Raw genomic sequence first — 12,707 nt, 5'->3', positions numbered from 1 at the left:
ATCAAAGATGTATTTCAGCTTCAAATTACAGGAGATTTTCAGTGAAGCAAAGGAGCCCATGGACACATCACAACAGAGTAACATGTCTCCTGCCCTCAGAAGAGAACTTTTTACCATCTTTTTTCCCACAGAAATACAGGATATGCCATGAAGAGCATGAATTTTTGAGTCAGAAAGATCAGGCTTCTAATTTTGGCCTGTCATTTCTTTGCTTGATGACCTAGGACAATTTGCTTGCCTTAATTAATTCTCAGATGCTATGAAATAGACATGACAATGCAAGCTTTGATGAATATTAAATAAGATAAATATTTAAAGTGTTCAGTACAGTGCCTGGAACATAGCAGTCTCTTAATCAGTATGCATTTACTAGTATTATTATTAGTGGTAGTGATTATTATTACTAGTAGTAGTGGTAGCAATAAATTTAATAGCAGAATATAATATTTGGAGAGAATATTTTGGTGGAATTAATATACTATAAAAATTTAACTGATGTTCCTTTTTGACATCGTGATTGCAGAGTGCTTATTTTGCTCCTTTAAGGGTGTCTCTTCTGAGATGGACTCATTTATCTTCACCAGGTGATCAACCCAACACTCAACTGCTAGCCCTAGCCTCACGTCTGCGGGAGAGTGCTGAACTCTTCCAATCAGATGAGATGCGTCCTGCTAATGATCCCAAGGAGAGAATTCCCATCCGTGTCCGAATGCTCAACGACATTCTCCAAGACATGGAGAAAAACTTCCTTGTACAGCAAGTGCCACCGGGTTTTTATAGGTAGGATATGTGTTTTAACCTTTGTTTATGCCCCTCAGTTAAATTTTTTATGTTTAACTTTCAGAATATGTACCTTCTGTGAACATGACACTATTTTTATGTAGTTATTATGTGTAGAAGTATGAGTAATTATTATATGTACAATGTGAGGACCATTCTCCTACCCAAAGGAAGTTTCAACTGCATGAGTATAGAATAAAGGAAATTGGCTTAGCAGTATCATATAGAAAATGACTAAGAATTTTTTTTTACATTAAGCTCAGTATGAGTCAGATATAATATGGCTATAGGAAAACCAAATGAATTATAGACTGTATTGGGAAAAATACACTTTCTTGAATGAATCAGGAGATAAGTCTATACTATTCTTCCTAGTAAGACCACATCTAGAGTATTGTGGTTAGTTCTAGAAGCTACCTGTCGAGAGAGCTAAATAAGTTTGATATTCAGGGAAAAGTGGAATTTAGATGGATCTGGAAACAACCAGGAGATTAAAGATATTAGTTGGAGGCTCTCAACAGAGCGATTCCTAGAAACATTTTAACAATTTTAATAGATATTTTAATAAACCCATTTGGATATGGAAGGGGGATTCAATTTTGGCTTTTAGAGGGTGAGAGGAGTACAACATGGCTTTTATTTTATGGTTCTTGATATAGTAGAAATTGAAGAGGGAAAATGGAGTTTGAAAGATTATAACATATTTCACATATTCTTATTTAATTTTTTTATTTTTCTACACAAAATATAAATACACAAATCTGTNTTATTTTTCTACAAGACACAAAATATAAATACACAAATCTGTGTAATAGATGCATATATAATGTACATAACATTTGTGTATAATTTANATTTTTCTACACAAAATATAAATACACAAATCTGTGTAATAGATGCATATATAATGTACATAACATTTGTGTATAATTTAATATGTGTGTGTGTTTATGTCTCGTGTGTGTGTATATGCATGTGAGTATGCGAGAAAAAGCAGGAGGCAAAGAGGTGCTGGACAAATTGTGAGGCAGGAAAACTTTGGCCCAGAACTCTCATTCATAAAGGACCTCAAATTTAGACTTTTGCATTACATCACTTTGTGTGTGTGTTTGTGTGTGTGTGTGTGTGTGTGTGTGTATAACATATAACGTTAAAAATACTCTGGACTTGACATACTGTGGATGACCCAAGTATACAACTAGGATGAAAGAATTGAAACATAGGAATACACATCTCAATTACATATAAGAAAGAAGTTTCTGACAAGTAGTGTTCTTAAAAGACTAAATGTGATGCTTTTATAGGGTAGTGAACTCACTATCACTGCATATATTAAAGCATAGGCTAAGTAGCTCTAAATATTTTGACTGTAGGAGGTTTAAAGTGGCCTTTAGTACCAACATTCTGTGATCTATCAAGACACTTGATCTCTCTGCATCTTAACTTCTACATTTATAAAATGAGATAGTAGAATGAGACCTGTTTAAAATAAAAAATCTTTTCTTAATTCTGATATTTGGTCATTTTCCGTTATGATTTTATTTATTTTTTTTAAAGATTTTATTTATTCAACAGAGATAGAGACAGCCAGCGAGAGAGGGAGCACAAGCAGGGGGAGTGGGAGAGGAAGAAGCAGGCTCATAGAAGAGGAGCCTGATGTGGGGCTCGATCCCACAACGCCGGGATCACGCCCTGAGCCGAAGGCAGACGCTTAACCGCTGTGCCACCCAGGCGCCCCCCGTTATGATTTTAAACTCAAGTTCTCATTTAAAATTCTTACATCATTTCTTCTATAACTATGATTCTGCATTACAAGACTTTGGAAAATGTTACTTTATTACAATAGANTTATGATTTTAAACTCAAGTTCTCATTTAAAATTCTTACATCATTTCTTCTATAACTATGATTCTGCATTACAAGACTTTGGAAAATGTTACTTTATTACAATAGATATTTGTAAGACACCCTTGTAAGCCCCAGAGACATAGAAGTTGCCTCAAGTTAATAACACCTGCTCCAGTGAGGTTATATTCCAGAGATGGGGATGGAGAAACAGAATGAACAAGGTAACTAAGTAAAATATAGTGTATGGTAGATATAATACCAGCTAAAGAAACAATTAAACCACATTATTAAATTCAGCATTATTAAAAAGTCTTAATCAGAATAAGTAAATTGTATTTTAGAATAAAAAAATTTCCCTCACTTAATTTATGAAGAGTTCAGAAATTAATAAAAATAATACATTAAGACTATAGTTTTATATATTATGATCTAGTAAACACTTTCACCATTTGCCTTCATTGGCACTTGCACTAGATAGAGAAGACCCCTGTGGTCTGAGGTATATGTCCAGAGAACTTTGCATTACCACTTCAATAATATTTATTTATCATACATTTTGAGTGGAAAAGGAAATATTGATCTTGCCCTGAGTTAACAATGATTAAGAAGTGACTCTTTTTCCTGTTAGTGATATGATTACAATATAACTTGTATTCCAGTGTGCAAACTTCAAAATGTTGATTATGATAATGTTCTAACTCATAACAAAGTTTAGAATTGAAAGCTTATGGTTCAATATTTTGGTGTTATTTTAAACTATTGCTACAGTTATTGAAGAAATATATGTATGCCATTATTCTCTTTGGCCCTATTAATTCATATATATGCCATTGGCAAATAAATTTAAATAGATAGATGCAAATAGATAGCCTCATTTTGATTTATCTGACTGACCTTTATCCCAAGATTGTCATGAATTTTTACTTCATTTGAAATATATGACAAATCATTCTACTTCATGTTTTCTCTTGGTAGAGTATTCATATTTCTAAATATTCTTGAAGCAAAAATTTCAAAATTATAGTAGAATTTCTACTCTGGATCTTTATAAGCTCTTCCTTTATGGGGGAGGAAATGTTCAAAGTACTAAAATGAGTGTGACTAGATCATACGCAGCTTAAGAAAATGGAAAAATTGATTATAATGATAACCATATGGAGTAAAGATAAAATTGTTAATTACATTGCATAAAAGAACATTTGGTGAACAGGATTCATTTTTTTCTAACGTTAAATAACCTTTAGAGATGTTATTCATGTAAGAATCTCACTCTTCAACCTGATGGTGTTATGACAATTCTCATCAAATATACAAGGAGGAAGTCAAAAGTAATTTGCTTTTCAAGAAAGTTGTTGACAGAAGTTCATTGTATAAAGCTAAATATTTCATTTAGAATTTGGATCATGTCCCAAAGGATACTGCCTCAACCAAAGTGTCACTAAACACTGAAACATTATTTTTGGAATACGTGAAGAAGTTTTCTCCATAGTTCAGCATCAGAAGATTCAAAGATTTTGAAATTCTACAATGTTGCATATAAAATGTGTTTTCTCATAAATAAACCCTAATTGAACATTGCTCTGTTCAAGTGTATTGATGGAAACTGGCAATATAAGATCCCTACATTTAAGGAGTTTAATTTAAGATGTAAACTATATAAATCATAAATAAAAATTTTGAAGAATTCATATGAAATTGCCTAATGAATACTACAGGGAAGAAGTGTTGTTGGGATTCAGTGAAGAGAGAAGTTATCATCTCGTGGTGGTCAGGAATGACTTTTTAGGGGAAGGGGGAAATTTATCTGAGCGGAAGAGAATGGTAGGATGTCCATTAAATTAGGGAGTGCTATAGACTGAATGTTTTTCTTCCCCCAAAATTTATAGGTTGAAGCGTGATCCTCAGTGGGATGATATTCAGTGGTGGGACCTTTGGGAAGCTTTACCCTCCCTCCTGAGTGGGATTAGTGCCCTAATAAAAGAGACTCCAGAGAGCTCCCTTGCTATTTCCTGCCTTGTGAAGACAAGATGTCTGTGGACCAGGAAACGGACCCTCACCAGATGCCAAATCTGTCAGGACTTTGATCTTACACCTTTCATCCTCCAGAACTATGAAAAATAAGTTTGGGTTGTTTATAAGCCACCTAGTCTGTAATACTCTGTTATAGTAGCCCAAACTAAGAAAGGAAGCATTTCCAGGAGAGGATGGTGTGAAGAGAGACACAAAGGAGAAGTTGTGCATTGTGTACTGGGGAGTAGAGAAAAAGTGGAATAGTTTGAATGGCAATTATCATCATTATTAAGGAGAAGTATGTAGGAATCAGATTGTGGAGTACTTTAAATTCTCTGTTGAGAGGTTTGAGCTTCATTTTTCACACAAAAGAAGCCATGAAGAAATCTGCATCTTTAGGAAGATTTATCCCATGCTCCAGATTGGGTGCCCTGGAGCTGGAAGAGAACAGAAAACTTCAGGAAGACTCTGGGCATAAGACCTGCATGGTGTGCTGAGAACCTGACTGAGCATATTAGTGTCAGGAATGAAGAGCAAAGGGCTGATTTGAGAGACGGTGCTAAGGATGAGTTAATGAGTTTAGGGCTTGAGTGGCTTTGAGAATCTTATTTCAGGTTGTTTTTTAAGATTCCCCTGGGCCTGGGCAAATGAAGCAGGGATGCATAGCAGCAAGTGCCTCCTCTCTGTCCATGTCTCCAGCCACTTAGTTAAGGCTCTCGGTACTGCTGGGTCTCGGGGTGATTATGTGATCATTTATTGGTAATGATAATTTCTAAACTCCCTTTTATCCAGTAGTAAGCCTCACCTCTATAATCAGGGAATTCTAATCCTGAGGGAGGGGGGCAGGAAACAATGCAGTAATAGATTCCAATGACATAATGAACGCTGCAGAGTGCTCCAGAGATACTGAGCTTAGTAGGCAGTGGGAAGCAGCTGAAACAATATATATAATCAGGGACCATGTAAGGGAAAGTGCATTAAAAACTACAAAGTATCTCAAAAATATTACTACTGTTAAAATCCCAAAATGTAAAATTTGACTCGTTGCCCCTGAATAGGGAAAGGATTATGCATTTTCTTAAAAATTCTGAACCTTTCATCTCTCCTCTTCCTTTACTATGACTCCAATACGTACTGGTCTACTACTCCTGGGAACTGGCATTGTCTGGAGATGGGAGCTTGTGGCATCTGTTTTGTTGTTGGATTCTTTTTAACTCCCTGTAGTTATTATTCTGCAAAGGCAGAGTAAGCAGTTTGAACCAGTGAACCTATTCATTCTCTACTACTACTATATATATACATATATATATATATGTATATATACATATATATATATATTTGAAGGGAAGAAAGAAATAAAGGCTTTTTAAGGACAGTTTTAGGTTTAGAGAAGAATTGAGCAGAAAGTAGTTTTCATATAACCCTTCTTACACACACACACACACACACACACACACACACACACACACGGTTCCCCACCCACAAGGCACACTTTCCCTATTATTCCTATTATTGACATCTTGCTATAGTATGGTAAGTTTGTTACAGTTGACAAGCCAGCCTTCATATATTAGTACTCACTGCAGTTCATAGCTTGTGTTAGGGTTTACTCTTTGTATTTTATATTCTCTGGGTTTTGGTAAGTGTATAATGATGTGTATCCACCATTACTGTATCACATAGAATAGTTTCACACCCTAAAAATCTATGTTTCACCTTTTATCTCTTCCTCCTTCCTGCCTGAGCCTCTGGCAATCACTGGCCTTTTTCACATCTCCACAGTTTTTCCTTTTCCAGAATGTACTATCATTTGATCATACAGTATGTAACCTTTTCAGATTGGCTTCCTCAATTAGTGATGTGATTGAGTCTTTTCCATGTTAATTTGTTTTTATCACTGAATAATGTTTCATTGTATGGATATACCGCAGTTTACTCACCTATTAAAGGGCACTTGGTTTCTTTCAACTTCTGGCAATTAGGAATAAAGCTGCTGTATGTGTTCGTGTGCAGATCTTTGTGTGGATGTACACTTTCAAATGATTTTGGTAAATACCAAGGAGCACAACTGCTGGATCATATGGTCAGCCTATGTTTAGCTTTGTAAGAAACTGCCAAACTGTTTTCCAAAGTGGGTGTACCATTTTGCAGTCCCTCTAGCAATGAATGAAACTTTTGGTTGCTCCATATCCTCACCATCATTTGTTGTCGGTATTCTGGGTTTTAGCCATTCTAATAGATGAGTATTGGTATCTCATTATTTTAATTACAATTCTCCAATGAAATATGATATTGAGAATTTTTTCATATGCGTATTTTCCATCTACATATCTTCTTTGGTGAAGTGTCTTATCAGATCTTCCGCCTACTTCTTAAGTTGTTGGTTTTCTTATTGTTCAGTTTTAAAAGTTCTTTAATATGTTTTGGATAGGAGTATTTTATCAGATATGTATATTGCAGTATTTTCTCCCCGACTGTGACCTGTCTTTTCATTCTGTCATCAGTCTGTTTTGTGAAGCAGAAGTTTTAATTTTAAGGAAATCCACCCTATAAACTTTTTCTTTTATGGGTTGTGCTTTTAGTGTTGAATCTAAAAGTTCATCATCAAGCACAAGTTCACCCAGGTTTTCTCCTATGTTGTCTTCTAGGAGTTTCATAGCTTTACATTTTATAAAAGGTCAATGTCCATTTTGAGTTAATTTTTGTGAATAGTGCAAGGTCTATATCCAGATGCATTATTTTTGCACATGGAGGTCTAGTAGTTCCAGCACTAATTGTTGAAAAGATTATCCTTTCTCTATTGAATTGCCTTTCCTCCTTTGCCATACAATATTCTTTAATATTTTCTTTTACTATCAACAGCTCACTTGTTCACAGAATAGCTTTCAGAATGAAAACCATCACACAACAATGATATTGCTTGGGATTTATAAAAATATTTGGGATTTATAAAAGTAGGAAGGGGTTTGAATGGGAAAATTTGTCTTTTACTACTTGCATGGCTTAGAGCAAGCTAACTAGTAACTCTGAAAGTCAATTTCTCAACAAAATAGAAAACCTCAAAGGTTCACATTAGGATAAATTTAGATAAAATGTTGGGATAACACTAAATAAAGTGAGGATAAAATGTGAGAAGATAATTTATAAACTACAGAATTCTATACAAATATTACAAAATAAAAGTAACTTTTATCTCATTCTGCTGTTTTTACCTCTGACTTTGATAGTGTTCTGAATTCCAGGACTTCTTCCTCATATCTCTTTTAACCAAAGGAGAAATATTTAAAAATTCAGTAACACACGTTCTCTTTTCCCCAGGTCACTACAGTGAAATTTTTCTTTCATTTTTGATTTTTATTATACAGTCCTTTCCCTTATATATTTGCTAAAAGCCTGCATATTGAAGAATTACAAGATCCCACAGAAAATAAAAAGTTTGGGAGGGGTTAGAATAAAACATTCAGTTTTTAAAAAGAGTCAATATAATATTTAAAATAGTGTTAGCTTCCAAAATAAATGTGGACACTCTAAATGACAAACCTTTTCCAGTAGGAAAGCCTTCTTTCAAACCACATTTTTTTTAAATGTGTTCAGGAAACACTACTGCAAGCAGCATAGTCTTTTGGGGCAGATTCTCCCTTTTAGGTTTTGAAGTTTTGAAGTTGGCATTTTTAGATTTGGGCACCAGCTATTTCATGCTTGAAATTTAATGTCTTATAGAATATGCATTCTTCCTAGCTCATTTTAGAAAATTTCCCCAAAATGTTTGGCATTGTCACAAATTTTTAGAATCCTTAAAGGGCATGAGTTCTTGAAGCTACTGTTCTGTCTCTATACCTCCTTTCCTCACTTGTCCCTCTACCAGGCTAACTAGTCTTAAAAATAAGAGGGGCACCTGGGTGGCACAGCGGTTAAGTGTCTGCCTTTGGCTCAGGGCATGATCCCGGCGTTATGGGATCGAGTCCCACATCAGGCTCTTCCGCTATGAGCCTGCTTCTTCCTCTCCCACTCTCCCTGCTTGTGTTCCCTCTCTCGCTGGCTGTTTCTATCTCTCTGTCGAATAAATAAATAAAATCTTTTAAAAAAATAAGAAAGCACTAACTATTGCTATCTCCTTTATTTTAAGTGACTACACTTAGCTGCACAGACATAGGAAGCTCTTTGGTTTTAAACTCTTAGTGTATAAATAAAAAACCATGGGACATTAAAACTGCTCTCAGCAAAAACGCGATTGGCAAAGATTTTCTATTAATAGCAGCTGCAGTAAATGAATGCGAAATACATCACCATGGCCTCACATTCGTACATTGGAAGAGGTTATCTGGGTAAAATCCCACGTTTAGTCTCTACATATTTAAAGAGTCAGCAGTTAAACAGCAAAAGCTAATAATGGTTTCCCTCCCTTCCCATTATGATATGTACATACAAACAGATAGACATATGCATTGCTGCACTATTAACTGATTATATGGGATTAGAGGATGATTTTACCAAAGGATCAGAAATTTGGTGTGGCTTTGGAGAAAAGATTCAATAATCCACCCTTTGTATCTGTATTGCAGTAATTCTTTTAAAGATCTATTTTTATTTATTTGAGAGAGAGAGAGGGCAGGCAAGTGGGGCGATGGGGCAGAGGGAAAAAATCTTCAAGCCGCCTGCCCACTGAGCATGGAGGTGGGGGCTGCTGGATCTCAAGACCCTGAGATCCTGACCTGAGCCAAAACCAAGAGTCAGACGTTTAACGGACTGAGCCACTCAGTTGCCCCGTGCAGTGGGTTTGATTTGAGGGTGTGGGGAACAGAGAAGGGAACAAGCACGAGCCAATGTTGAATCCTAGCTGCTTGGCAGAAACGGAACTCTGGGAAAGTGAACATCCTCGAGCACCATCATTTGAAATAAATTAAAGACCAATTATTATTCTTAAAACAAAACTGCTGGTTATACTGTAATATTGTCCTATTGCTCTTTCTAAATGTGTGGTATTACAGCTACATCACGGTTAAGTAGTCTGTGCGTGCTATGTAAGCACCCACATGTATAATATTATTTCTTTGGTGGATACGTGCGAGTTCCAGACAATGGCCTGAATCAGGAGTTTTGGGAACACGAGCCTATGTGTAAGTTGAAGGACAGTGTGTACATCTGCTTGTATCTGTGTGTGGGGGTCTCCAGGTTCGTGTCCTTATAAAAACTGTGGGGCAGGTTCATAAAAAAGGAATTCCTTTCCAAGATAGCTAGAATGGCCTGGAAGAAGTTCAGAGGACAATTTCAAGCTAATCTAAGCCAAGACAATTTTTTGTTAGCATCCTTGAAAGCAGGAAAATAGCAATGTAAATGTCAAGATGCTTCTGCCTTGAGCCAAGAATAAACAAAGCAAGCAATCCATTAAAAGTACTTTTCAAACACATAAGCTCCCAAAACTTTGCTTTTGAAAGATGTTAGAACTAGTTTACACATAGGCAAGCAATGACATTAGACAGAACTATTAAAAAATGCACTTCTCAGTTACCTTATGATCAAGTTTCTAGCTATGTATTCTGTACATACATTTTGATTTTAAGAATTTTAAGAGCTTGAGGGGCACCTGGGTGGCTCAGTCAGTTAAGCGTCTGCCTTTGGCTCAGGTCGTGATCCCAGGGTGCTGGGACTGAGCCCCACGTTGGGCTCCCTGCTCAGCGGGGAGTCTGCTTCACCCTATGCCCCTCCCCCTGCTCATCCTCTCTCTCTCTCTCTCTCAAATAAATAAAATCTTAAAAAAAAAAAGAATTTTATGAGTTTGAAATCCAACCCCTCCTCCCCCCAAAAAACCCACATTTTAGAATAAAGTGATTTCATTATACAGTTTTCATGGTGTTTTAATTAGAGTTAGCTATATAAGTACTAACAGAACCTCATGTTCAGTGTTTGATTGGGATAATAACTACTTTGTTCGGGTTATGCTATTTCTTTTAGTGAGGTGTGGGTGGTCTGAACGGAGCTAAAATCCCGCCATTGTTTCTCTTGTCATTAATTCTATCAGCGATGTGTCTGATTTCTTTAGACTATGAAAAAATAACTAGTGATTAAGAATTACCAAAATGCTTTTAAAATATTTTTCATGGCGGCCACTTGCACAAAAGAATCAATGTATGAATACAGTTTTATAATCTATACAATGTAGAATTTCCAGAAGAGGAATGAAGACCTGGTTCATGTACAAAATCTTTATAATGCTGATCATTATAGACATTCTCTATTACTCTTTTATGATAAACACATACATTAGCTTCATAATTACGTATCCCTTTCATATTTTTGAAGTTTCTACTTCTAAAAGGAGCAAAAAAGTTCCCAAATTAAAACAAAAATTAATATACTGAAATCCAAGCCTCTTTTTTTAATAGCCCATTTTGTTAATATTGAAACAAGGAACATACCCCATTTTAACAGGTAATGTTCACTGCAATTTGAGTAGACATTGAAACACTTGCTTAAAAAATTTCAATTGACAACAACCACTTTATCAGGCTAATTGGTCTGAAACTCAGTCTGCTAGGATCAAAATAGAAACTCGTGTGCACAACTGTTTACATTTTATAAAAATTTTTCTCAGGTTTGAGGTTTCTTTCCATATAAGGTGAGAATATTACTGTTGTTATAGCAAGACACATTGCCAATCTGAGTGAGTTGCGATTTTATGGTGTATTTAATATTTTGAATAAGAATAATAACCATATTCCTCACAGAGAAGGGTTTACTTTGTACCAAGCACTGTGCTGTACATTTTCATATATTATCTACAACACTTCTAACAATATTGCTATATCTGTCCTTTTATCCCCTGTATACAGGTAAAAAAACTGAAACTTAGGAATAAGTTAATACGTTGCATGAATAGGATTTGAATCTATCTTGTTTTCTCTAAAACCGCTGTTCTCCCTACTAGATAGTGCTGCATATGTCTGATCCAAATTATTCCGAGTTTTCTCAGAAGTCACCAATAAATATGGTTAGATTTTGGTGCAGTCTAACCAGGCATTTAAAGACTGAATTTTCATAAGGGTTTGTTAAGTTTCATTTATTCTACATTGACAGTTAGATCTCCTAGCCCTAAAGTTTGCAAAAATGTTTCCGTGAGGCACCAAGTCCATCCCTCCTTCTGGAAAAAAACATATGCCCTATTGTCTGAATCAATAAAATTACTTTGTCCCAAAATATTACTTACCCCTTCTGGTTTCTATAAATTTTAAATGCAGTTAAAAGAGGGGGACATTTGTCTGCTAAATCTCATATATCACAGTTAGAAATGTTTTTGCATAAATAACAATGCAGTATAGAGAAGGAATCACTAGACTGGGACTCTAGAGAACTGGGCTTAAGCCCTGAAAGGCCACTGATAAGGTCATCCTGCCAGTCACTTAACTTCCATGAGAGTCGTTCTTTTAATTGGTTAAGTCAGAGAAGATAAATAGGTAGATCTCTAAGATAATGGAAATGCTAGTTGAGTAAGTATATATAAACTAATGTGAGCCAGCTTTTGATTTTCTTTAAAAATAATTATTGAAATAATTATTTCAATGAGGGAAGAAAAATAATAAAATTTTAGTTCTCCATGAAACCATGTTAAACATTTTAGCATTGTTTCTCTCTCCTTTATCACCTATTTTATCTATCAGTATAACTTTAGCATTTCCATGTATATAAATGTCTTGTTGATTTAATATGATGCAAAGAGAATTAAGAAAAAGGATCATGCTCAGTATTTTCTCTGTACCCACTACACCATGTAATATTTTATTTTGCTACATAATGAAACTAAGGTAGATTGTGGTATAGATCCTGTTCACTGGAGCAAATGCTCAGAAGTCATTGTATTTGCTAACATCTAGATTATTAGTAGCAACATCTTATTCATATAATAAGAAAGTAGATCTCGGAGAGGAGGTTAAGATGGCGGAGGAGTAGGGGACCCCTTTTTCAGCCGGTCCCTTGAGTTGAGCTGGATAGGTACCAGACCAGCAGGAATATCCACGGAATCAGCCTGAGATGCAGGAAGATACATCTGGATCTCTACAAATGAACATCTCCAG

The 12,707-nt window shown here is 35.5% G+C and overlaps 1 protein-coding gene across 3 annotated transcripts in view; it reads left to right on the top strand.

Annotated features, from left to right (window-relative positions):
* Positions 1-12,707, top strand: part of NAALADL2 (N-acetylated alpha-linked acidic dipeptidase like 2) — a 1,303,052-nt gene that overhangs the window by 1,258,454 nt on the left and 31,891 nt on the right. For 2 of the 3 annotated variants that reach the window (XM_034662699.1, XM_034662703.1), the window contains 2 exons: positions 585-780; positions 4,515-5,907. In XM_034662699.1, coding sequence (XP_034518590.1) covers positions 585-780; positions 4,515-4,749 — 431 coding nt within the window. In that variant the 3' untranslated portion in view covers positions 4,750-5,907. Of the gene's footprint in view, positions 1-584; positions 781-4,514; positions 5,908-12,707 lie in introns of those variants that run through there. The other variant, XM_034662698.1, reaches the window with a different exon arrangement.

This window comes from Ailuropoda melanoleuca, chromosome 1 (genome assembly GCF_002007445.2).
Source record: "Ailuropoda melanoleuca isolate Jingjing chromosome 1, ASM200744v2, whole genome shotgun sequence".
NCBI classification, from domain to species: Eukaryota; Metazoa; Chordata; class Mammalia; order Carnivora; family Ursidae; genus Ailuropoda; species Ailuropoda melanoleuca.
Note: the sequence above shows the minus strand (reverse complement) of the source record. Positions and strands in the feature narration are given on the sequence as shown.